We start from the raw sequence: 27,296 nt of genomic DNA, 5'->3' as shown, positions 1-27,296 counted from the left end.
TGCAAGGACGTGGGGGGAGTGGCTGATGCTCACCAGCTTGTACAGTGGGGGGGTAGGACACTGCCTTCCACGCAAGTGAGCACCATGACAGATGTCCTCTGCACAGGAAGAGGTTGGATCCTGAGCAGCCCTAATAATGACAAGTGTGAGCTATGAATGGCTTAACCAAAGATACACACACACCGAGAAAAGCAGAAAAGCGGTTAGTGCAGCCGCTATATATGGCTACATTAATTGACTGCCTACTATGTTCTACTATATATGGCAACATTAATTGACTGCCTACTATGTTCTACTATATATGGCTACAGTAATTGACTGCCCACTATGTTCTACTATATATGGCTACATTAATTGACTGCCTACTATGTTCTACTATATATGGCTACATTAATTGACTGCCTACTATGTTCTATTATATATGGCTACATTAATTGGCTGCCTACTATATGCTTAATATGTATTATTTCATTTAATCCTTCCTTACAACACTATAGGCAGGTACTGTTATTATTACTACTGTTATTATTCCCACTATACAGAAGAAGAAACTGAGGTTCAGAGAGGTTAGGTCACTTGTCTTGGCCATATCTCTGGGAAGATGCAGAGCTGGGATTTGAACCCATTTCTTTTTGACTCCAAGACCCTTGTTCTTAACCACTACCCTCTACTGCCAATTGTTCCAGTTCTCCATGGGCCTGCTGCACATCCCAGGCCTGAGAGGTCTTTGAATGACAGACAGTACTTACTCATCTGCTTAAAGGTGATTTGAGTGCGTCTGTGCTGTCTACACTGGATTAGGTTGAAAGACACTCTGTAAAGATGACTGCTGGTTTGTAACTTGCAAGAACTTTCAATACTGAAAAGAATGTAAGTTCTTGTTGAGCCTTCAGCACACCAATCTTTCAAATTAGTCTGAACTCTGCTTGTCTTTCTGCAGACACGTGGTAACTTAGATGAGCTCAAAATGAATGGAATCCTCTTTGGGAAGCTGTGAAGTCTCTTAAAAGCTGAGGCATCTCCAGCACACTATCCTTTTCGTGCATCTTCTCCTGGGAGGCACTGAGTCTCAGAGCCAACTGGGAAAATGCTGCCCCAAACAAAAGATGCCCATGTGGAGACTAACTGGTCTTAGGCAGACTGGGGTGGGGGGTCCTATGGGCAGCTTTTCCTTTCCCTTTCCGATGAAAGGGAACTGACCAGAAATTAAAAAAAAAAAAAAGGAAGGAAAAGGAGGCAAGAAAAGATAGGAAGAAGAAACTTGTGGAATTTGCATCCAGATTTTACAAGGACAAATACTTTTTGCATCATGCTTGTGTTAAAAGTGATTTTAAAGTGGCATTGTAGGGAAAACGTTATTTCATTCATTCAAATAAATGCTGAACACTGGATATGCAATTCAGTAGGCAGTCATAAATTGAGGATTTCACTAATAGTCCCCTATACGAGTCAGTTTTTGCTGTGTAACAAACAACCCCAAAATCTCAGTGGCTTTCCACAACAAATATTTATTTTCTTTTTAATGGGTTTGTGAGTTCATTGTGGCTCTGCTAGGTTTGGCTCTAGGCTGTGGGTTGGGTTGAGGTCAGCTCCAAGTGTCTGCTCATTTCTCCTTGAGTCATTAGCTACACAGGGCATGTTCTTCTCATGACAGGTCACTTGAGAACAAGAGGATGAGCCAAATTACACAGACACATTTAAAACCCCTCTTCCCACCAAGTCCACTAGTATTCCATTGACCAAAGCAAATCATATGGCTTCGCCCAAAGTCAATGGGGCAGGGAAGCCACTCCATCCGCCATGATGCCAATGAGCAAGAGTGGATAAATATAATTCTGTACCGGGAGGGAGTGCCAAGTTGGAAACAAATATCTAATGTACCATAGCTACTAACATTGAAAATAGGATTACAATCACACAGTGAAGAATAAACAGATTGATAAAGACTGATAGATCTATTTATAGTAACAAAAAATTTATATCTAAAGCATTAGGTCAAAAACCCAAACTCTGATCAGCTTTGTGGCTTGTGACTTGTTATCTTGGAAAACTGGCCCATGGGATGTGAAACTCAAATCTTTGCCTTGTTGAGTTGTGTTGCTGCATTCCACCACGAGGGCGAAGCCTGAGTCAGTATTTTACAGCTTCTGGGCTTGGCCTTCCATCAGGAGCAGCATATCGCGAGCTGATTCACCTCTGCTCTCCCGGCATAATTATCAATAGTGCCACGCCGCTCTCACAGGTGTCCCAGTTTGGGTGATGAACTATATGATCATCTTATATACATGGTATAAATGTGGTATTTTTTTCTCCAGAAATAAACAACCTTCCCAGGAGCTAACACTCCACAAGGAGCACTAACCATTTTTTTCCCCTTTCCCTTCTAGAAAACTGCTCCAATTACAAATGACCTCTCTCCCTCCAGACTTGCATATGTTCCCATCCACCTTAGAACGCTCACCCTCCATTTTCCTGTTCCCTGCTTTCAACTGTGTAGCCCTTATTTATCACGTTGACTTCCCAGAGCAGCCTCCCCCGGGCCTTCCAAATCTGGGTTATACGGCTTCCTCGCGGTGCTATGTCCCCCAGTAAAGCATTTATGTGCTGTGACAAATGCTTCTTTGCCTGTCTGCCTTACTAGCCTGTGACCTCCTAGAGGGCAAGGATGCTGCCTGCCTTGTGTCGCCACCATGCTCTTTTGGCAATTAGTATTTGCTGAACGAATGCAATTGTTATTCTTGTTTTACTTATTATTATAAAATATGGCAGATATGCAAAAAACATAGAGAATGGTATTGCCCTCAACCCACTTGCTACCTTCTTCTCTTTCTCTTGCTCACTCTTCTCCGGCCACATTCACCTCAGACACCCCAGGCACGTTTCTATTTTAGAGTGTTTGCACTGGCTGTTCCCTCTGCCTGGAAGTCTCTCTCTTGATATCCACATGGCTCCCTCCCTCCCTCGTTCCAGTCTTTGTTCCAATCTTAACTTCTCAGGGAGGCCTTCCCTGACCACTCTATTTAAAACTGCAACCCCTCTCCCTGTACTAAATCTTCTCCCACCTCCTTACCACTTATCGCCTCCTAAGACACTGTATGTTATACTTATGTATTGTTCTGTTCCCCCACACTAGAAGCAGACTCCACAAGGGCAAGGATCATGCTCTCTGTTTGCTCATGATACCTCCCAAGTTTCAGAACTGCACTGGCACATAGTAGGTGCTCAAGAAACACTCACTGAATGAACGAACAAATGAGTTCAATGAACATTTACTGAGCACGTTTGTCCAGGGTTAGAGTGGTTAGAATCAGTCTCACCCTCAAAACCCACAATTCTGGTAGAGGAAATGGCAAGACAAGCAACAATGGCACCCTAGACAATAAGCTGCTTCAAGGCAGTGGCTCAGTCATACAATCTAGTGTCCCCATGGCTCCTCGGGCCCGGTTACAAGTTCCATACATGTACCTGGAATGAATCTACCAATGAACTGATGAAATCGTTACAGCTGATGGTGTCTAGAACATTCACCTTATAGTCTCCCTTTTCCTAATAACTAAATAACACTCAACTCCACTTTTGAAATTCAATGAAGTAACTCTCAGGGAAAGATAATACTGGAAAAATATAGCCCAAGATAAATGACTATCATCATTGCCCAAGAACCAGAAAATCAGCATTAAAAACTTAACTACCTCCTAAATTAATTCTTTTAAAATTTTGTGGTTAGCATTTTGAAAAAAATAAAGAGATTAGTTTAAGGAAGACTATTCAAAAGCACTATTTTATTTATAATTTGCAAAAAAATCTTGACTATCCTAAGAAATCATGTTTTAAAAATACAAATAAATATATCTTTGTGTGTTAAACAAAGGTACACGTGCTATGCGTATGGACAGATGTGTTTCCCAAGAACTAAGGCTGCCAGTATTGTGCGGGAAGAAATCTTGGAGCTTTCCTCTGGCCCACTCTTGTGTTTTGAGAGTTGGTGTGGGAGGCAGCAGTTAAAACCTTAGCAAGAACCTGGCACACAGTAAGTGCTCAATAAATGATAGCTTACTAAGAGAACAGAGTAGTCCCTTGGCCAGGCACCTCCACCTTTTCTACTCATCTAAGAAAAGCATGTTAGTTCCTTGCCATGGCCTACTGTGTTCACGTTGGCCACTGGGCTAGAATCAATGGCTTTGTCTTTGTGTTCATGCAAAGATGGATGAATGTGCCCTGCTCTCTACTAGATTCCAACACAGGATTCTAGCTCCAGAACAAGATCTTATCACTACAGTCATGCGTCGCTTAACGTTATGATATGTTCGTTGTGCAAACATCACAGAGTGCACTTACACAAACCTAGATGGTATAGCCTGCTACACACTTAGACTGTATGGTACTAATCTTATGGGACCACCATCGTGTATGCGGTCCACCCTTGACTGAAACGTCGTTATGCGGCACATGACTCTATATGATTCAAGTTAAATCACATAAACTAGCTGTGTGACCCAGGGCCAGCTGCTTACCTATTCTGTTGCTTAGCCTTGTCAGCCCTAAAATGGTGATGGTAATATTAGCTCCTGAATAGGGCTGGTGGGGATGTTCAATAAATTAATGTGAGTGACATGGAGTAACTGCTCAATAGGTAGTGGGTGTTATGATAAAAATTCACAAATAATTCTAAAATCCTAAATATATGAATATCTTATAAACTAGGGCAAACAGTGGAAACAACCCAAATTTCCATCAACTGATGAATGGATAAATAAAATGTGGTATATCTACACAATGGAATATTATTCAGCCATAAAAAGAAGCGAAGTACTGAGACGTGTTACAACATGGATGAACCTTGAAAACATTATGCCAAAATGTCTGATACAAAAGATCCCATAGGGTATGATTCCAATGATGTGAAATGCCCAGAATAGGCAAACCCACAGAAAGAAGGTTAGTGGTTGCCACAGGCTGGGAAGATGAGGGAATGGAGAGTGACTGCAAATGGGTATGGGGTTTCTTTTTGGGATGATGAAAATGTTCTAAAATTAGATACTGTAATGGTTGCATAACTTTGTGAATATACTAAAAATTATTGAATTATATACTTTAAAAGGTGAATTTTATGGTATATGAATTATATTTCAATAAAGCTGTTATAAAAAAATAAACTAGGGCAAAATAAAGATGAGTAAATACCTTTCTGCCCCACCTACTTCTTCTCCCTGGAGAAGGAAACTTCTCTCACATTCCTCATGTCTTGGTTATAATCTCCCAGCCCCCGGGGGCCCGCCTTCTCCATTAGGCACAGTGGGCGTAATGCTCAGGGCTCATGAAAGTGCTTTAACTTCTTTTAAAATCAGAAGAAAAAAATTTTAATATAATCCAGCCTGGATTATATATATATATATATAAATTTTGTGTGTGTGTGGAGGAAGGGGCACCATGCAGGCAAAAATGCTCACAGCCCAGGACAATGCCAATGTGACCCCGCTGACTCCCACATTTCACTACTAAACCGTAACCTTTCTTGGAGTGTGTGTTCTCTGTTTTGGGGACTTGTGGGGGGCCCTCCTTTGGTCTCATGATACCAAGATAAAGTTGGAGGCACCAAGTGAAATTAGAACACTAAACCAAACAAAATGAAAAATGTACTCCTGTCTCTGTCCATAACCCACTAGCCAGATACTCAACACTGGGGGAAGGAAGTAATGAAGTATGGACCTGGGCTCAAGTGCGATTAGGCCAGTGACCAGCAGAGAGACCTTGGGCAAGTCATGTGACCTCCATCTCTTGTCTCTGTTTCCTCATCTCACTGAAAGTGCAGAAATAGGTCAGCAAAAGAGCATTTTAAAGAGTGAAGTGTTGGTTTAAGCAGGAGTTTGCCCTCTCTGCAGGCTGTGTTCACTGAACTTGCAGTTCATGCCGGAGATTAGGAAGTCCTGTGGTGGAAAGCCCCATGGGGTTGAATCTAGTTCCTCAGACAACCTCAGATAACCTCTGACCTCAAGAAAGGTCAGTAGCACAGCAGCAAAGGAACTAGGAGTGGCGGGGGAGAAAAACTATTACAGATTTTATCCCAGATCCTCAGCTGAAATCTTTCCAGAAGATCCAACTCTGGCTAATGAATCAAAGAGAAATTTCCGTTGCAAGCATTCTGTTTTTATTGCTCAGAGAATTCTTCTGAAACCAACACAAAAAAGGTCAAATTAGAAAAACAAAAGCAGAAGTAGCTAGGATCTATACAGGGCCTGTGCTCAGGACACAAGCCTGGACTTCCCGGTGTCCTCAGGAGAGCCCGAGCAAAACTGGACGCCAGCAGGCTTCTACCGGCCCCCTTGGATCAAGCACAGCAGAATTATGTGGAACACAAAAGTGAAATATTTGGGTGTGTATAAGAAGCTCACAGCAAAGATATTAACTTTGAATTCCCCAAATTATAGTTGTAAACCAGGGCACAACAAAATAGGCCCATCATTCCCATATCAGGAAGGTACGCCCAGTCCTGCCACCGCCACGTTGACAGTCGGGAGACCCATGGGCGGGTCGGAGCAGAGCAGAAGCCAACTCCCGCAAACAAGCCCTGATTTAGAAAGTTGGATGAAGGTCATGACTAGCCAAAACACGCTGATTAGGATGAGGGCAGGTGATTTCAGTGTCAGCTCTACCTTTCAGCCTCTTAGAGTTAACAGCTGTATGACCTTGGGCAGGTCTCTTACCTTCTCTAAGACTCTGGTTCTTTACCCTAGTATTTCCCATATGGCCTGGATCAGAAAAATCTCCAAAGGTGCTGGATTTAAAATAATACAGATTCTCAGGCCCCCACTCAGATGCACTGTGTTGGAATTTCCAGAGCTGGGCCGTGGCTGTGGGCATTTTTACAAGTTTTCCACTGATTCTTACACCAGGCAAGTTGGGAAACACATCCTTCTCTGCACAATGTGAGTGAGAATAGTACTTCCCTCATGGGTTGTTGGGAGGAGCATGTGAGATTATTATGTACAGCATTTAGCACTGTGTTGACACATCATAAGTCAATAAATGTTAGCATTTATCCTGGTAAATCATGATTGCCATTTATTTAATAAATATTTACTATGCACCTACTGTGTGCCAGGTACTATGCTATGTATTGGGGTATAATGCTGGATAAGGTAGAGTTCCTTCCCTCGCAGAGCATGCTCACTGCTAGTGGGAATGATGTACAGTAAGAAAATAGGTACACAGATAAGCTTTTAATTACGATTCTGGGGCCGGCCCCGTGGCTTAGCGGTGAAGTGCGCGCGCTCTGCTGCTGGCGGCCTGGGTTCGGATCCTGGGCGCACACCGACGCACCGCTTCTCCGGCCATGCTGAGGCCGCGTCCCACATACAGCAACTAGAAGGATGTGCAGCTATGACATACAACTATCTACTGGGGCTTTGGGGGAAAAAATAAATAAAGAAAGAAAATTATAAAAAAAAAATAGCTTACTCTTAATTACGATTCTGAAAACTGTCAATAAAAGTAGGCTCCTGTGAAAGCAATGACTTAATTGCAGTTTAGGAGGAAGTTACCTTACTCCTGGGATCTGCAGGAAGATGGGGGTAGGAAGTGGGAGAAAAGAACTTTCTAGATGGAATAGAGAGACGGTGGAAAGGAGCTGTGAGTGCATTGGAGAAATGGAGAGGAGGTTTACTTTTATATTCAACACCCTCTTTCATGCCAGGCATTGATCTAAGTCAGGGCTTCTCAATGTGGGCCCTGCAGACCATTTGGGCAAATCTAAATCTAAATGCATTTTTTCTCTCCAGGGTACTCAGGATACCATACGCATTTCAAACACGAGATTGCTTATTTTGCCATGTGTGGCAACACGCTGTCTCTAAACTTTCTTTGTAATAATACTTCCACTTGATTTTTAAGCCAGTTATTTAAAGCAATCACTCCAAAACAATTGTGGAAGATGCAAACTGGGGAAGTGAACTCTTTTGGCAGTTCTTGGTTATAAGTTAGTCATTAAGATGAATCTGGATACCCCCCTTTAGCGCTCTCTCCTAAGAATATATCCAAAGACTCCTTCCCTTCCCCGCCTCCTCCACCCCCGAGTGTCTGTGATCTCAAGTTTGAGAAACCCTGATCTAAACCAACATCCTCCTCTTATCTGAGGATTCTCAGTTCCAGAGGGATTGTAAAGAGCCAGAGCCCTCGAAAAGAGTTAATGAAATAGCAGGTACTAGAATCTAAGGACTCTTAGCTCCACTTCAAATTCACGTTCAGATTTTCATGTTATAAAATGCCTGCCCAACCACAAAGCTCCTTCAGTTATAGAATTAATCTGGCCAAAGTCGATCTCGTTGAAGTGAAATTGGGCTTTACTGTAAAAAGTGCTGACTTAAAAAAAGGTGACTTGAAATGAGAACTACAGTAACAACAATGGAACTCAGCAAACAGGAAATGAGAATCACAGATAACTTCATTTAGTAGCTACCACGTATGGAGAGCCATCATGCAATCTACTATTTAATTGACTTCTTCAGGAGCAGAAAATGTTTTGCTCTGTTTGCAAAAATGCAGTTTTTTAAAAGTACATCCTAAAATAATGGAGAACGGATAGGTAAATTATTTTCTTTTTAACTTCCAATGAGAGTTGGTAAGGTTGAAGCCAAGGGCTTGGTCTTTGTCACAAACACTGGATTGTTTTTCCATCCAGCCTGGTGAGTAGAACATCTTTCCGGGGCAACATTCTATCCTAAAGAGAAGGTGAGACCTGGCTGCCTGGGGTGCCCGCCTCTGAGAGCTCCCTGTGGTCTATGGTGTCTTGGCTTGAATCATCTTCCATCCTTAAATGAAGCAGTGGCAATTTCTCTCTTCCTCAGGAAGGATGGTTCCCCATGCAGGCAATACCACCCCTCCCCACTGGGAACTAATCACTGATGCAGATTTACCGTGAAGATGCTGGAATTTAAGGCCCCTTACCTCCCAAGCCCTTCTAAGACCCTATATTTGTAATTTTGTATTCATAATTTTACATTCTTTTTCTTAAAGAGGGCCCCCAAATTTTTATAAACTTCAGGCCCCATAAAACCTGGATCCAGACCTGATTTAAAGTCAGATTTTGTTCCGGTTGCCTCACCAGAAAATTTCTCTCCTAGTCAGTAGAGAAACTTGCCTTTTCCATTTCTGGAAGCCAAGTCTTCCCAAGTAAGCCACTGAAAAACTGAAATCAAATTTGCAAATGTAGTTTATTACAGCAGAGTCACTGAGTTATTAAGATTTCTGTTTGGTGGTGAGAATCCTATGATTTTATTTAATCAAGTGTTGTAACTTTAGCCAGAGCAGTGTGGGAATTGAAAACTTTTCAGTCTCAAAGTGCTGCCTTGTGATGCTTTCAGGAAGGGTGGCATCAAGGGTCACAAATTGTCTTGTGGCTTTTCAGGAGTTTATGGGCCATTCCCACAGTATGATGCAGGGTGACTCACCACCATAGTCAGGTGTTCCATATGTTTGTTTAAACAGATGCCAATAATAACTACAAAAACAATAACAAAAGCCCTAAAGACGGTCGAATTTTTTTTTTTTTTTTTTTTTTTTTGTGAGGAGATCAGCCCTGAGCTAACATCCGCCAATCCTCCTCTTTTTTTTTGCTGAGGAAGACGGCCCTGGGCTAACATTGGTGCCCATCTTCCTCCACTTTATATGGGACGCCGCCACAGCATGGCTCACCAAGCAGTGCGTCGGTGCGCGACCGGGATCCGAACCAGTGAACCCCGGGCCGCCGCAGCGGAGCGCGCGCACTTAACCGCTTGCGCCACCGGGCCGGCCCCAGACGGTCGAATTTTTAAACAGAATTCTCCACTTCAATATAAAAAGTTGCTATAAAAAATAAATTCAATCTAAACACCCACAGGTACCTCACCTTCTTGAAACTCATTTAAATTTTCATGTTAACTCCTAATCTTAGGGGCCAAGGCAGGGTCTAGGGAAAGGGTTGGCAAACTATAGGCCAATACCTGTTTTGGTGTGGTCAGTGAGCTAAGAAGAGTTTTTACATTTTTTTAAATGGTTGGGGAAAAAAAAAGAAAAATGGTATTTTGTGACACATGAAAATTATATGAAATTCAGATTTCGATGCCCATAAATAAAGTTTTATTGGAACACAGACACACTCACTCCTTTACATGTTGTCTGTGGCTACTTTCATGCTACAGTAGCAGAGCTGAGTAGTTGCAACAAAGACCATGTGGCCCACAGAGCTGAAAATATTTACTATCTGGCCCTTTACATATAAAGTTAGCTGAACCCGGCTCCAGGGCAAGGGTCTTGAATTGAGGTTCTTGTATTTTGGGAATATAAAAAGATTTTTCAAGAGGTATATGGACATGATTAAGGAAATCAATTATCTGATCCTCATTTTTCGTTGTTGTTGAGGAAGATTCACCCTGAGCTAACATCCGCTGCCAATCTTCCTCTTTTTGTATGTGAGGCACTGCCACAGCATGGCCACTGACAGAAGAGTGCTGTAGGTCTGCGCCCGGGAACCAAACCTGGGCCGACGAAGTGGAGGACGCCGAACTTAACCACTAGGCCACCAGAGCCGGCCCAGATCCTCAACTTTTATTTGTACTTTTTCCTAAAACTGATTATCTAAGAACACACCCAGGAGGTGGCTCACTTCAATAATCCATATTGAATCAGTGCATGGAGCTGTAAAATCTCTGGGACACTAAAAAAAAAAAAAAGAAAGAAAAAAGGACAAAATGTTGGAAATCATGGTGCCAGTGTTAAATAGGTAAATGCTCCATGACTGGGAAAGAAATCCCAGGTATTTATTTATTTATTTATTTATTTAATTTTATTTTTTTCGTGAGGAAGATCAGCCCTGAACTAACATCCATGCCAATCCTCCTCTTTTTGCTGAGGAAGACTGGCTCTGAGCTAACATCTATTGCCAATCCTCCTCCTTTTTTTCCCCAAAGCCCCAGCAGATAGTTCTATGTCATAGTTGCACATCCTTCTAGTTGCTGTATGTGGGACACGGCCTCAGCATGGCCCGAGAAGTGGTGTGTCAGTGCGTGCCCAGGATCCGAACCCGGGGCCACCAGCAGCGGAGCGCGCGCACTCAACGCCTAAGCCACGGGGCCAGCCCCCTAGCTAGTTTTTAGTTCTTTGCTTTTAAAAAAATTGACCCAGTTAATTATGATTGACCACTATGTGATTTTTCTGGTATGTAATTCAGAAGGAATTAAAATAATTGAGAAGCATTGCTATAACAATAAAATTTCTACTTCTATATCCTTGTGAAAATTAATAAAGGGAAATCTCATCTAAAATGGAGTCAGGAGGCTAGAAGGAGGAGCTCCCAAAAAGTACCACTGGAGGTCAATTACAGCAAAGATAAGTCAATTACAGACCCCAACAGAAAGAAATCTCAACAGGAAAGAATCATCAATTACAGGAAGAAATGTACATTGCATTCCAAACAGAAATCAACTACCCCAGCAATTCAGCCAAGAGAAACCATCACTACCCTGAACTCTTGCTTTTCTCCAATGGACTTTTGTTCAAAACAACCTCTCCCAATTTCCTCCTTTATCCCTATAAAATAACATTCTTCTCCTTTGGTTGCTGGACTTGCCTATGGCTTTTGCCATAGCATGCAGGCCCGGAATTGCAATTCTTTGTTTTTTCCTGGAATAAACTCATTTTGCTGGTAAAATAACTGGCTGTTTTATTTTTAAGGTTGACATCCTGTTCAACGTGAATGAGACTTCTCAAGTTTACAGCAATAAAGAAGAAAATTGGGACTATAACTGAAAATTACTTGTATGTCATTCTAACAGTTGGTAAAAAAAATTTTTTTAAAGTAATATTCATTAAGGATATACAAGCTGATTAAAAACTAGGCCTATCTCGTTAAGATATACATTACCAGTAAAATTTTGCTTTTTTTAAAAAATTATTTATCAAAATGTGTAATATGTTTGTTATTTACAAAATAAAAAAAATTGTTTCTAATGATAATTTGATGTAGAAGAAATGTTTAAAGCTTGGAGCCCTATGGTCATACAGAAGAAAAAATGTAAATTTCAATTTATATAACCATAATTTTGTTGCCAAGAATTGGATGAAATGAACAACAAAAAATTTTCAAGATTAATAACGTTTCCTACTTTTAAGCCCCCTCCTCTATTCTGGAAGCTTCAGAGACTGGTTCTCTCAATTGATTGGCTAAGGCGAGAGACCGCCCAACTTTTTTTCCTGGCAACACTGCTATATTGTCTCAACTTTGCTGGTCACTGGATCTAGGGCATCCAAGAATTGGATCAGATGGGTCGATCTCCACTAGAACAGAATTTAAAGATTACTGAAGAGGAAACAATCCTATGTCCAAAGGTATCATTCATCTGCCAAGACAAAAAAAATACCACCTACATGCCCTTTCTGAGGAATATGTGCAAGAAATTAGTCTAATGGATAAAGATAAAGTCAGAATAAAGCTGTGAAATAGGGGCAGAAGGAGAGTATAAGAAATTATGGCAAACGATGAATGTTGTAATCTTTGGTTCAATCTAAATGGATGATGATAATTTGGGAATTATAAGGTATGAGATCTACTGTAGGGCAAAACTTAACGAAAGCCTGGAAATTAACTTGTAAGCTCTCTTAGCACAACTCAGGATTTGGGGAGTGAAGGGTAAAGAGAGAGATGAGGTCCAAAGTCCTCCTCTTATGTGGAGGGAGACTTAATGGAAGGTTGGGCACAGTTAATATTTATATTTGATGTAGCAATAGAGAAATGTAAAAATAATTGTTCAAGTTTGGAGAGTAACTATGAGCAGAATGGAAACATACAGAAGAACTTTCAAGAGAAAAGGGAAAAGTTGGACAGGGAAAAGGAGAAAGTCACAAAGTTTAATAAACACAACTATTAAATAAGACAGAAGTGAATAATACTAAGTATGTGTCACTATGATAAATGCAAAGGGTTTGAATTCTCCTACCAAAGATAAAGAGAAACTGATGAAGAAAGATATTAAGTAACAGTCAGCAAAGATAAACCAGGCAAATGTAATGAAATACAAAATAGGACTTAGAATATTATTATGAGATAAAGTGTAATTTAAGGTCAAAAGCTATTAAATGGAAAGAACAAGTACATAATAAAGGATAAAATATGAAATTGAGAAAGAACATAAAATAGCCACAAACTTGTATGCATCAAACAACATATGGCAAAATATAATAAAACAAAACAACCTAGTAATTTAAGAAAAGCTTGACCAAAAAACACAACCATAGTGAAAGGTTTAAAAATACTTCTTTCAAAGTTTGTCAAGTAGACAAAAACTAAGAGAGGTTTAGAAGGACGGGATAACAAAGTCAACATGCTTGATTTATAGATATCTACCAGATATTTACAAAAATTGGTCACCTACATGGCCATAAAGAAAACTAATAAATTACAAAAAGCACATTATTTTACAGGTCACATCCTCAGACCAAAACCCATGAATATCAGAAACCAAAAACCAAAATAAGAGTTTCACAAATTGTACCTACTTGAAAAATAAGAAACACGTATATAACTTTAAATTAACCCTGGGAGTCTGTCTCTCCAACTCTCCAAACCAACCAACCCACACTAAACCTGAAATAACAAAGCATCAAGAAATTTGTGGAAGAAGACCACTTTATATAAAAATCTATAGGAATATGGATGTCATGAAAATGTTGAAAGACTCTGAAATAGGCAAAAAAGATTACCGGGTGTCCTGACAGTTCCCAGCCTGGGGTTATCTGACTCTATAGGGGTTAGTACCTTTCCTTGTTTTCGAGGTATTTTACAACTTTGTGAGTTATAGAAACATATAATAATGCAAATAGCTCATCCACAGGAATGCAAACAGACATTGTCTGGTGGAATGTAACTGATTATTGCCCCGGAGATACTGACCAGTTTTGCATGTCTGTAAATTCACTTCAGCATTCCTGATTGCCTGTGTAAGTATGCATTCATTAAATTCTCCTTCGAACCTGTTGTAACATCTTACTGATTCTCTCATTACTTAATGAGTTAAATAAAATCTCTAACACATGTTCATTTTCTACTTGTATGACAGTCATGGTTTTAACTTTTTAAAAAATTATCTTTTGGGGCCGGCCCAGTGGTGCAAGCAGTTAAGTGCGCACGCTCTGCTGCGGAGGCCCGGGGTTCACCGGTTCGGATCCCGGGCGCACATCGACGCGCTGCTCGTTAAGCCATGCTGTGGCGGCGTCCCATATAAAGTAGAGGAAGATGGGCACGGATGTTAGCCCAGGCCCAGTCTTCCTCAGCAAAAAAGAGGAGGACTGGCATGGATGTTAGCTCAGGGCTGGTCTTTCTCACACACACACACACAAAAAGATTTAAAAAAAAAAATTATCTTTTAACATAGGTGAGGTTAGAATGGAAAATATATGGCGTTAAATGCATTTATCATTAAAGGCTGAAAATAAGTGAACACAAGAAATTAGAATCACAAGATAAATGAAAGAAAAGCAGGGTTTCGAAAGAATTAATATAGATGAAAGATAGCTGAAATGAATAAAATGGAGGGGGGGTAGAGGAAGAATAAATAAAAGCAAAAGCTTTACTTTTATTTTTACAAATGACAAAAAAGATAAACTCTTGGAAAACTAAGGAGAAGACTGAAAATAGAAAAAAAATACAATAGTAATAAGAAAATTACTAATCACTAATTAGCATTACTAATCACTAATAAGAAAATGCTAAAGATTTTAAAATAATTATAGGAGAATGTTAAATAGCATTATAGGGTTACAGATTTGAAAATTTAGAGCCAAGCAAATGATTTTTTTCTTTTGCAAAATATAAATTACCAAAATTCATCCAAATGAGATATAAAACATGAACAGACTGGCAATTACAGAAAAAATTGGAAAGTCTGTTAAGGATGTACATCAGCCCAGATAATAAACAGACAATTGTTGAGATAGCCAAACTACTGCTGGTCTCTGAAAAAAGAAGGAAAGAGCCCCAATTTATTTTCAGAGTAGCATAACTGAGAACGAACAAAAAGGCAAAAATCCGAGCACAAAAAAGAAAACGAGATCAATTGTGCTTACGCATTTAGTTGTACAAATTTCAAGTAAATTACTAGTAAATGAGATCCAGCAATGTATTCGAAGAATAACCCAACATGATCAAGAGGGCTTGTTTCTGGAACTCAAGGTGACTCAGTGCCAGGCTATGTCCCACACTAATTTGCGACATCAACATATGCAGGTGCAAAACCCTAATAGTTAATGCCAAAAGATATTTGATAAAATTAAGCAACCCACCCTGATAAAAACTTTATGTGAAAATTGGAGTAGAAGAAAATGACCTAAGAACTATAAAAACCACCACTCAAAGGAACAGTGTATATTATATCAAATCGGGAAATTCTACAGCCATTCAAATTAACATTAGAGACGCAACAGGGATGCCAACTGAGTCAACCATTGCTCGGAGGCTCGACTAACGCAATTGGACAAGAAAACAAACAAAGTGGTATAAATACTGCAAGGGCAGAGATAAAACAACCTGGCAATGAGATGACTGTATCATAACCATCATAAATCATACTTATCAGGGACCAAGAGTTTCTAATAAATACTTACTGTCGATTAATAAGAATTTTTGGTAAGGTAGCTCAATATAGACAAATATACCACATATGGCTATTCTTTATGTTTGCAACGAATAATTATTTTAAAATGGAAAAAACCCTATTTATAAATACAATAAAATTATACACTAATAAGAGGCCTTATATAATAAGAATGGACTATCTATGAAGAAAACTGTATAATTTTATTGACTACTGTTTTCAACAGGATTTGAATAAAGGTTTTTGGGTGGAAGATTTAACATTTTTTAAAAAGTCATTCTTTTTATAAGTTCATATATCACGTTGATGGAATTTGAATCAAAATCCTCAAAAGATTTTCTTTTTGGAGGGAGAGGTGCTGGATAAAATGGCAGTTCATTTGGAAGAATGAATATCTAAGAATTGCTAAGAAAATTTTGGAAAAGAATAGCTAGGAGGAGAGGCTTTGTAAGAGTCTAAAAGATACTAAGGCCTGGCTTAATGCTAATACAGTAAACTATGTGATGTTGGCAAACCAGAGAAGATCTAAAGATCAGTGGGACAAAATAGAGAGTCCAGAAATAGATCCAAGTGTATTTGGGAACTTCATCTAAAGGTGAAATTAGGATTTCAGTTCCGAAGAAAATAACATTTTATTTAACAAATGGTCCTGGTCTATGTGGCCAGTGAAACTCCTGTATCACACATATATAAATATGAATTCTTGCTGTAGGAAGATGCTAACTAAAAACAAACAGTAAGAATATTAAAAAAAAAAACCTATTTAATTCAGGGAAAGGAGGAGTTTCCTAGAAAATACAGGAGCCATAAATGAAGCAACAGAAGAAATCGACTGCATACAAAGATATTTTTACGTGGTAAAGCACCACGAGGAAAGTCAAAAGACAAAGGACGGGGAGGAGGAAACTCAGCAATAAGCGACAGACATGGGGTTCATATCCCCAAGTTCCTAACAACTGAAGGGGGAAAATAGGGAGTATGGGTTTCAGGTTCATAGAAGAGAAAAGTGCAAACAATCAATAAGTCTATGCAGGGATGCCACAGAAATGCAGATCAAAACATCACGTGGGGAAATGCACAAAGAGCAGATCACCCATTTCACTCATCAGATTGACAAAACTTCAAAAGATTGATAACACCCAGGATTGGCAATAGTTGGAGACCACACCACAGACGAGACTACCATTTTGAAAAAGTAATCGGAATCTATGCAAGTACAAACTGCGGAAACTTGTTGAAATTCCAAAAAAACAGCTGAATATGAGGAATTCCGTAAGACGTTTACTGAGGCAGTTTGTAATGGGAAGCAAACACAAAAACAACCTAAATATCCATGAATAGAGAAATGGTTGATGAAGCATGGCATATTCATATTACTACCTTCTGCTTAAAAAAAAAAAGTTAGGGATAACTGTATTGACCCACAGTACTGTTTTTTTCAAATGTTCCAGATGCTCTATTAGGCTCAAGGTTTTATTTATTTATTTATTTATTTTTTTGTGAGGAAGATCAGCCCTGAGCTAACATCCATGCCAATCCTCCTCTTTTTGCTGAGGAAGACTGGCCCTGAGCTAACATCTATTGCCAATCCTCCTCCTTTTTTTTCCCCCGCCAAAGCCCCAGTAGGTAGTTGTATGTCATAGCTGCACATCCTTCTAGTTGCTGTATGTGGGACGCCGCCTCAGCATGGCCGGAGAAGTGGTGCCTCGGTGTGCGCCCGGGATCCCAACCCGGGATCCCAACCCAGGCCGCCAGCAGTGGAGCACGTGCACTTAACCGCTGAGCCACGGGGCCAGCCTGACCCACAGTACTGTTAATAAATGGAATAATAAGGGCAAGTTGCAGAGAAATGTACATTGTGTGATACAATTACCACGAAAATAGGAAAAAACCCTTTCTACATTATCTTTGGAGTCTATGCATGTTGTTATGAACACAGGGAAAATTAACATTACTTACCTTGGGTGGGGTGACAATAGGCAGGGGGCTGGAGATTACTGACTTGGTTTTTGTATAATTCTGTATTTTGTATAATTGTATAGATATAAATGGAGGGCAGCATTATAGGTGGGGATATCAAGATACAAAAAGAAATATAGTATATAAAAAGAAAATAATATGCTCAATTCAACCCCAACTCTATAACCGGAGTGGAAAACATTCATACATAAGCATAGAAAAACAGATTAGAAGGAAGTCCACTCAAAATGGTGATAATTTTTACATCTGGGTACTAAGATTATTAGCGAATTCAATTTTTTCTGAATAATATAATGTGTTTCCCATATATTCTATCTTGAATATACATTATGTTCATAATCAGGAAAAAAATCCTTTAAAAGTTGAAAAGAGGGTCCCTCTGGGCAGAAAGATGTAGAAAACGTGTTTATGACAGTAGAAGTTTCCCAGCTAAAATTAAAGCAATAATTCTAAAGCAATGAAATTATTAAAATACTAACAGAAGTACACTGTAAGCTTTTTCGATTTCTTACCAAACCATAGTTAATGACTCATTATTACTATTGCCGATATGAAAATAAAGAAATTCTGGCAAAGAAAACACAGCAAGTTACCAGAAATGTGTTCAAATATTAAGGATCAAAGAACCAAAGCAGACAATGCCCGAGTTCTAACTCTTTCTCTATTTCCTAGAGGAGGGACTTTCAATTTCCAGCAGGCGACCCTCAAGGTTTCTAGCATCACCATTTTGTATATTTCCTCAGTGTATTACCATAAAAGAAGTGAAAAATAATATATTTCTATAAAAGTGAGCTGATCTGCATGAGAATTTTGATTAAATAAGTTTGCATTAGAGAAGAAAAGTGGTGGAGTAACCTCCCTCCTCTCCAATCCTTGCTGACACTCGGTTGAGAGCAGCTTTCATTCACTCACTATTTATTAAGAGCCCACCTGAGTTGAAGATCATGCTAGAGCCTGGAAATCAGAGAGATTAGGACCCTAGTTCATGTCTTTGGGTCTAAACATGGGTAATTCTAGCTCGCTCTCTGGCGCCACCTACTGATAAAACAGCGTTTCAATTCAAAACAGAATAAAATTTTAATTTCCATCTTTTCAATATAGCCTATGCTTTGGAAAAACCCAGGTGCTTTTCCAGTCCCACTTGTCTGGACCCTGGGATTGTACACACATTAATATGTAAAACAATGGTGTCCTGCAACTCTCTGTCCTAAGGCTGAGCAGGAACTTGCATGATATTTGCATCTAAACAGAAATATCAGGTTCATCAGTCTGAAGTTTCAAAATGAAAATGATAGTTGGGTCACTTTCGGAACCACACATATGTAATTTGGCTGTGAAGAAGGTAAGTCATTTGTATAATATTTACGAGCGAGGACTAAAAACCTTTGCTTCCCCAAGTTCTCTTTAATTACGATAATTCACACCCCTTCAATCCCAAATCATACCATGACTCTAAAGAATCATTAACATTCAGTATATTTTAATCATGTAACAGTTTATTAGGAAACCATTCCTTTTTTGCTTATTAGCACGAAACATTTTTTTTTGGTCAAAGATCCATTAACATTATGCAGAAAATGGTCCTTTGTGCCAACAGATTTGTATCCATGTACTAAAACAGGAATACTCCAAACTCTGGTGGGTATTTCAGAAGAGGGACTTAAGAGAGGCTGGGAAGTACCATCTACTCACAAATTTAATGAGGTGGAAAAAACCTTTATTATAAGAGTTGCAAAATCAAGTTGGAAACAAACAAATGTATTCACTAAATGCATTTAATTCCAGACCCTCATTGGAAACATCTTGGTAACGTCTAAGATTCTACAACAGAACATGGCGAGTCAGAGGTGGTCTCAAAGTTATTACAGGTTAAAAAATTATAGTAAGCAGTATAAAATTACAATTTATTACGGGGGAGGGGGGAACAACGGCTCACAACAGTCCTTAAAAAACATTAAGAGCAAACCTCTTAGAGAATTCTATTTATGACCTCTTTTTCATCACTCCTTTTTTCCCCTTTCTTTTGTTTTTTTAAGTACTAATCCGGTATAGAATCTGCTGGACAGAGCAAAGTTGGGTGGGCTCCTCCTTGAATGATGGAGTAAGTCTGCTTGGGTAACTCTTGCTGGGAAGAAGAGGAAAATATAGGTGGCGCAGTGGTGGCCACGGCGATGTTCTGGCCCCCATCGCTGACCACAGTCACTTCAGCGGTCCCCTCCTGAATCAAAGCGTTAAGGCCTTCGAAGTCAGTGCAAGTAATACCCGAACTGGTGATGAAAGTCTGGCCGCCAGAGCCTTCCTGGGGGCCCCCAGGGGCCGTGGGGATGAGAGTCTGGTGCAGAGTGGCTCCGTCAGTCTGGTCGTGAGTGGTCAGCAGGACAGCTGGCTGGGTCATCGCGCCCGCCTGGCTCGGACACCCGGAGGCCTGAGGAGGGGCGATCAGATTGACCTGGCGCAGGATCTGCAGCCGGCTGTTCCCCGGGAGCTCCTCCGCGTTCTGGGCCACCAAGGCGGGGGGGACGATGTTCACCGCGGCAGCCGCAGCCTGGACGATGGTGTTCGCCTGGGGCACCTGATGCCCCACGATGATTTTGACTCTCCCCTCGCTGAACTGGGGCACTTGGCCGGGCTGGAGGGGCACCTGGAGGTGCCCCACAGTGAGGGGCGCGGCGGGCTGCTTGCTGGGGTCGATCTGAAACTGCAGGACGGTCACATCCGAGTTCTTGTTCTCACCGTACTCACTGTGCTGCCTCTTGTGACTGCGGAGCGAGTCCTCCCGCATGAACGAGGCATCGCATCGGTCGCAGTGGAAAGTCTTCTTGGCGTCCAGCCTGGCCACCTGCCGGCTGCTCTGCCGGCCCGCGTCCTTCCTCTCCAGGGCCTCGCTCTTGACCACGTCGCCGTGGAACTTCTTCACGTGCTTGCTCAGGTTGCTGGGCTGCTTGGTGTCGAAGCTGCAGTAGCGACACTTGAAGGGGCGGTCGGGGCAGTGGGTGCGCTCGTGCACGCGCAGGGCGGCCGCGCTGGAGCAGGAGTAGCTGCACTCGGGGCACTTCTCGGGCTGCTCCGCCTGGTGCGCCCGGCTGTGCTTCCGGAGGGTGGCCTTGCTGTCCCCCAGGAAGTCGCAGTGCGGACACTTGAAGTTATTCCCGCTGTGCTTGATGCGGATGTGCGACTTGAGGTTGCCCTTCATGGTGCAGCGGACACTGCAGAACTCGCACTTGAAAGGCTTCTCCCCCGAGTGCACGCGCATGTGCCTTTTCAAGTCCGAGCTGATTTTGAACTTGGCGCTACAGAGCCAGCACTGGAAGGGGGCGTCCCCTGTTAACACAAGGTGAGTTTCCATAAGAACAGGCAGGCAACAACCACAGCGGATCCCCCCGAAGCACACACCAGAAAATCGCTTATACCAAGGCGGGCGGGTGGAGACCTTCTAACTGCAGCTCCCAGCAGCCCCTGGGAGGAAGAAAGTGGGGGTCGGGGGCTGCTTTTCTTTCCCCAAACCTAAACCACCGATTTGGGTGCACCACCACCGTTACAACACCCAGAAGAAAAACTGAGATGGAAAAGAGCTATTTAATTGTCCCAAATAAAACAAGATCTGCGAATATACTTAGTATATTCTTTAAAACAATCAACCTATCGTTCATCTAGTGAACGTGCCCGCTCTGCTAGTTAATGGTTCACAGTTGTACAGTTTTGCATCATCCGTTGATTTTGATCGAGTTACCTGTTGTAACAGATTGAAGGACACATTTTCGAATCAGTCAACTTCGTGCTCACTCATCAGAATACTCTTTTTACAATGATCGAAACGCCCAGCTTATACTTCATGCAGATTTTTATTAATAAAGACGTGTTTATTGCCCAAAATTTATTTGTCCTTCATTGCCAGCTGCGTTCTTGTGAAGTTACAAAATCCAGCTGCTTTTGGTTTTTTTTTTTTTAAATTCATAGTCACTGAAAGATGAGCAGGGAGAGTGAAATTGCAAGGATCTGAGTGGGCGTGATATTCCAAATTTGTTTCCTCAAGGAATGTCAAGTCCAAATTATCTAAGGCACTGATAATTCAAACAAATTGGTGACCCTGCCCATTTCAATATCGCTTAGGCAGGCAAAATAACAGCAGCGAACATTCTTCAGTGCTTCTGGGATGGCAGGGGCTCTGCTGAGCACTCGACAAGGATGGTCTCATTTGATGCTCCCAACATTGCCATGAGGCGGGTGCTATTATCAATTTTACTCTAAACATTACTGTACAAATGAGGAGACTGAGGCCTCGAGAGACGATACAACTTGCTCATGGTCACTGAGCAGTAGTAGTGTAGTAGTACGTGGCAGGGCTTGGATTCCAACCCAGGCTGACTCCAAAGCTGGTATTCTTAGATGCTGGGTAATTATCTGTTCATACGACCGATGTTCACTTTCTTAGGCCATAAGCTCAAAAGAGTGAGATTGTGTTCCAGCTTTCTGGTATAAGGTCTATAATACCACCATGCGCTGCCGGATAAATGCAATTAAAGATGGGGGGGAGCAAATTTAACAAGCTTCTGGAAAACTGAGAAGCTCAAACCCAGTGCTTTGTATGACTAAACGCCACTGAGATTATGCACACTAAACTCGAGAACAAGGAATGGTAAGCTATGGCCATCTGGCCCACAGCCTGTTTTTGCAAATAAAGTTTTATTGGAACACAGCCATGTCCATTTGTTTCTGTGTTGTTTATGATAGCTTTCATGGTACAACCACAGAGGTGAGCAACTGTGACAGAGACTGTATGGCCCGCAAAGCCTAAAATATTTGCTATCCGGCCGTGCTGACCTCAGCCTTAGAATGTTGTTCTTAACCTTTTTTATGCCATCGACCTCTTTCTCCCAGTTTAGTGAAACCCATGGACCCTTTCTCAGAATAATATGTAAATGCACAAAGTAAACTAAAATAAAAATCAATAGGAATACAAAAGAAACCAATTATATTGAAAGAGTTGCTAAAAAAATTAAAAGAAAAAATTTGTGATATGGCAATGTGTGCTTTATTAATGCATTAAATAACAAGATCTCGCGGCGGGTCTAGTAACTGCAATGGTTTCTAAATCAAGAAGAGCGTAAACGATACTTTGATCTATCTGCAACAACTGTTATGAAAAGATCTGTGATTTCTCCTGGCGACAAGTTCATAGGCACTGTTACCAGATGTGCTGCCTATTTTCTGTTTTTTTTGCTGAGGGTGATTAGCCCTGAGCTAACATCTGTGCCAGTCTTCCTCTATTTTGTATGTGGGTCATCGCCACAGCATGGCCTGACGAGCGCTGTAGGTCCTCGCCAGGGATCCGAACCTGCGATCCCAGGCCGCCGACGTGGAGCATGCGGAACTTAACCACTACGCCACGGGGCCAGCTCCTGGTTGCCTATTTTCGTAATTGAAGGACACACCAAATTTCAGTACCAGCTAGTGAAAATGAAGATGTAATTTTTTTCCCATCCAAATTCATGGACCTCCTAAATTCTATTCATGGATCCCTAGGTGGAGGGGCCTGTGGACCCAGAGTAAGAATCCCTGTTCCAGAATGTTCTACTAGGTTTTCTAGTTACATCCCTGCCCAAATTAGTGACAAAGTTTTCTGCTCCTTTTAGCAATCAGCAGAGGTGAAATCGAGAAAAACCAGATAAACAAATCTCACAGCTGAGTGGCAGAGCTTAACAACACTTTCAGACATGAAAGCAAAGGCTTTTAAATCCCTTCATCATCTTATTTTTTTTTTCCCTTTAACCATATATTTATTTCTTAAATGAGGCATACTGGTCAGTAACAGTCCCTGTCCAAAGCTGATGACTATGTTCGTTCCTGCCCATTACCTGATCCCCGAAGTGTCCAGTACATAGTGGGGAGTTAACGAATGTTGTTGAATGAATAAGCGACTAAGACACTGAGGGTGACAGATCTTTCTCGGGTTTAGGTTGCTACTAAGACAATGGACAACGCAGTCTATCAAAGCAATGGAAGGGTAAAAACAAGATCCTATTCATTTTACAATTTGTAAAATTTTATAAGTGCCACAGATTGATAAAAGGGAAATGAACATTCCATGGAGACAATGCATAAATGGCACACATTTAAATTTTTAGAAAGCACACCTTTTCCAGACCAATTTAAAGATGCTGCTGTAAATGGTAAGTTTATCCCTATAAGTCAAAATCATTCTGAACAACTTTCATAAGTGAATCCCTGAGCTACTATACCTTGTGCTGGGGTAGATTTCCGAAGAAAATCAGTTGGGCGTCAGTTATGCCAATGTCTTAACTTGCTATAGTAGATTACAGAAATGTTCCCAAATATCCCCACCTCCTGTCCCTCCATGAAGCCATGGCCTCTGCTATGTATATAATTATGCATGCTCTCCTGGCAGGGGCAGGATGACCTGCCATGACCCCCGACAGTAGGCTCAATCGTGTCATTGGATTTGGCCGATGGTATGTTAAATAGATTTGATACAAGTAATGGCTGAAATGGACTTGTGTGTTGGGGTTTGTTCACTTGGGCCTCTGTCATCCATCATCATGAGAAGGACAAGCCTGGCCTGGCCTGTTGGTCCCAGGAGGAGGATGACAGATATGTGGAGCAAAGCTGGTTTACCACAGCCAAGGCCAGCGGATGGCCAGCCCGTAGCCAGCAAATGCTCAGACTTGTAAGTGAGCCCAGCCAAGGTCAGCAGAGTCACCTGGACGACAACCAGCTGATCCCCAATGTGTGAACAGAAAAGGCATACTGTTGTATCCACTGAGATTTTGTGGGGTTTTTGTTACACTGCATTATCGTGACAATAGAGAACTGATACAGACACTGGTATCTAGAAATGAGGTGCTGCTGTAACAGAAAACTAAAATATGAAGCATTGGCTTTGGGACTGGGTAGCAGGTAGGGGCTGGAAAAATGGTAATTCACGCTATTTAATGGCAAACATTTGGTAAAACTATCTCCTGCAGTAACTTAGAAAACATATGTATTGAATTTTGGACTTATGCCAAGAGATTACTTCTAGGCAGAACAGTGAAAGTGTCTTACTGGCTGCATATGATAAGGTACTATAAGAAAGAGACAAACTGAAAATCCAAACTGGCCATTTTCTAAACGGAATTTAGAGAGAATACAGAAAATCAAAGATGTGCTGGGTTGGATAAAGATTCTCATCTCCACCAGCAAAAGGTTTTCAAAGTAAGACAAAAGGCTAGGGACAAAGATCATATTCAGGGAACTGGTCTCAGAGGAAGACCGATTGAGAAATGTGGGTGTGAATGTAAGGCTCTTTGTTAAAATCTCCAAAAGAATTAAGCTGGTGCCAAGTAGCTTCTCTCAGCTGGACAAGGATTCCTAGAAGTCTCAAGGGATTCAACCCACAGAAAGTTATATGCCGAAGGTACCTGTAATTGGGTTTACAGGAGAGGTGAGTCTCCAAAAGAATTGTGGGTGTCCCTTTTGGCACATAGATACACAGGAAACTCACAAAGTTTTTAAGATAGCTCTAGCAGCAAAGCTGTCACCAGCCTAGATAAAACAAAATCTAAAAAGATCCCCAACTTTCAGTAGGCAGAAAGCAGGTTAAGTTTCTCAAAGGGACATTTTCCAATCCTTTTCAGAAGTGGCTAAGGAAGGTGATGGAAAGGATGCTCCAGTGGACAGAGTCAAGAACTGGTGGGCTGAGCCAAGGCCTAATCAAGAATCATTCCCCATCTCCAAAGTGGGGGGACCTGGGAACATTTGCCCAAAGGGAATTCAGAAATCTGTGGACCAGTGACTGCAAGTGCCTCCTGTTCTTCCCCTTTCTAATAGCAGGGTTATCATAATTATCCCAGCTGTTTCACCACTGTATGTTGGGAGTGTGGGGACAAACAATTTGTCTTTTTACTTCAAGGGTCTCTAGGTCAAGAGGAGCCATATCCAGACCTGACGGAGACCACAGGATCCTGGTCTTTAAGCCTGAGCCAATCATTGGATAAGACTTGTGGGGTCTTGGGAAGGTATGAATGCATTTTGCATGTCAGAGAGATGTGAATGATGGTGGGGTGAACTGTGATTGTTTGCAAAAATGGCCCCAATTCTTTACCCCTCCTTGTATCTCTTGCCTTTGCCATGTAACCTTGTGGTGACCTCCCACTGTTGGTGAGCTCAGCCCCATCCCTTGACACGAGGCCCAACCATATAACTTGCAATAGCCAATGGGATATTTGCAGACTTAATGCAAGCAGAGGCTTGAAATGGGCTTACACATTGGGGCATGCTTGCTTGTACCTCTGCCATTGTCACAGGACAAGCCTGGAGTAGCCCACTGGTCCCAGAAGAAGGATAAGAGCTATGTGGAGCAGAGTCAGACTGCTCCAGCCAAGGCCAGTGGACAGCCAACTAGCCCACAGCCAGCAGATCCCCAGCCAAGGTCAGTGGAAACCCAGCCTTCTCCACACATAAGATTAAGTCCAGCGAAGACCAACAGTGTCTAGCTAACCCCCTGCTGACCTGAAATATGTGAGCAATAAATGCTTATTATAATATGCCACTGAGGTTCTGGGGTGGATGTTACACAGTATCACTGCATCAATAGCTAACTGATACACTTGCTGAAAGAAAAATGTACATCATTTGTTGAGTTACCTAGTCTGCTGAGTTTTTGGATCAAGCTCTCCCACACTGAACTAATCAAATTATACTTTAAAAATGATTGAAATGCCTAACCATACGTTATGCAGAAATTTATTAAAAATGCATTGCCTGTATCTCTATTTCATTTAGTGCACCTCCTTGATTACATGCTTTACCAGTGAGTAAGTTCTAAAGTTACACGAGATATATATAGAGTTATAAACGATGTTTTTCCCTAGTTTACGGAGAAAGGCACTTCTGGGCAGATGAAAAGCAAAACTGCAAACAATGGTGTGACCAAAAGTCCCCAATTCATTTACGTGCATTGTGACTAAATGCTTTAAGCTGCTTATGATTCAAGCAATAAGAGGTTAGGAGCACAGAGAGAGAACAGCATGAGGGACTCACCTGTGTGGGATCGGAGGTGGACGGTGAGCTGGCTGGAGTTGCGGCTGGCGTAGGGGCATATCTGGCATTTGAAGGGCCGCTCGTCGGAATGGATCCGCAGGTGCTTGTTGAGGCTGCTGCTGTCGGCAGCAGCGTAGTCGCACGTCTTGCATTTGTAGGGCTTCACGCCCGTGTGACACCGCATGTGGGTCTTCAGTTTGTCCTTCCGGCTAAAGCACTTGCCGCAGACTTCACACTTGTGGGGTTTGTCTCCTTCAAACACACACACAGATGGGATCAGGAAACAAGACGTAAAAAGAAAAAGACTTATTTCCCACTGCCCTATGAAAAGAGTAATACACAATCACCAAAGAATACGTAGAAAACCCTCAAAAGCTAGACGGATGATTGGCAAAGAGCTAACATCTTGGGAGAGGGAGAGTTTCTTCTTCTATTTTGTTTATTGGTGTTTTCTTATTTTTCCTCCAATGAATATGAATTCCTTATTAATTAAAAATAGAAGGCAACTCAAAAATTTTAAAGTACAGCTAAGTAAAATAAGAAACTGCTCATTGTCTCTTCTATCCATTCTCTCCCTTTTCCTTATCACAACAGACTCACCCTAAAACTCAGAATCCCTAAGTTTTAGGAGAGCTCATGGCTGACCAGCTGAAGACT

General features: G+C 41.4%; 1 protein-coding gene across 3 annotated transcripts in view; it reads right to left on the bottom strand.

Annotated features, from left to right (window-relative positions):
• ZFP64 (ZFP64 zinc finger protein) overlaps window positions 1-27,296 on the bottom strand; it is an 84,049-nt gene that overhangs the window by 35,674 nt on the left and 21,079 nt on the right. Inside the window, exons 5-6 of one of the 3 annotated variants that reach the window (XM_058562454.1) lie at window positions 26,640-26,891; window positions 18,744-20,921 (exon numbers count right to left, since the gene is read on the bottom strand). In XM_058562454.1, coding sequence (XP_058418437.1) covers window positions 19,639-20,921; window positions 26,640-26,891 — 1,535 coding nt within the window. In that variant the 3' untranslated portion in view covers window positions 18,744-19,638. Of the gene's footprint in view, window positions 1-18,743; window positions 20,922-26,639; window positions 26,892-27,296 lie in introns of those variants that run through there. The other 2 variants (XM_058562453.1, XM_058562456.1) reach the window with 2 other exon arrangements.

The sequence above is a fragment of the Diceros bicornis genome, chromosome 19 (assembly GCF_020826845.1).
Source record: "Diceros bicornis minor isolate mBicDic1 chromosome 19, mDicBic1.mat.cur, whole genome shotgun sequence".
In the NCBI taxonomy this organism is placed as follows: domain Eukaryota; kingdom Metazoa; phylum Chordata; class Mammalia; order Perissodactyla; family Rhinocerotidae; genus Diceros; species Diceros bicornis.
The sequence above is the reverse complement of the archived record's forward strand: the minus strand, read 5'-3'. Positions and strand labels throughout refer to the sequence as shown.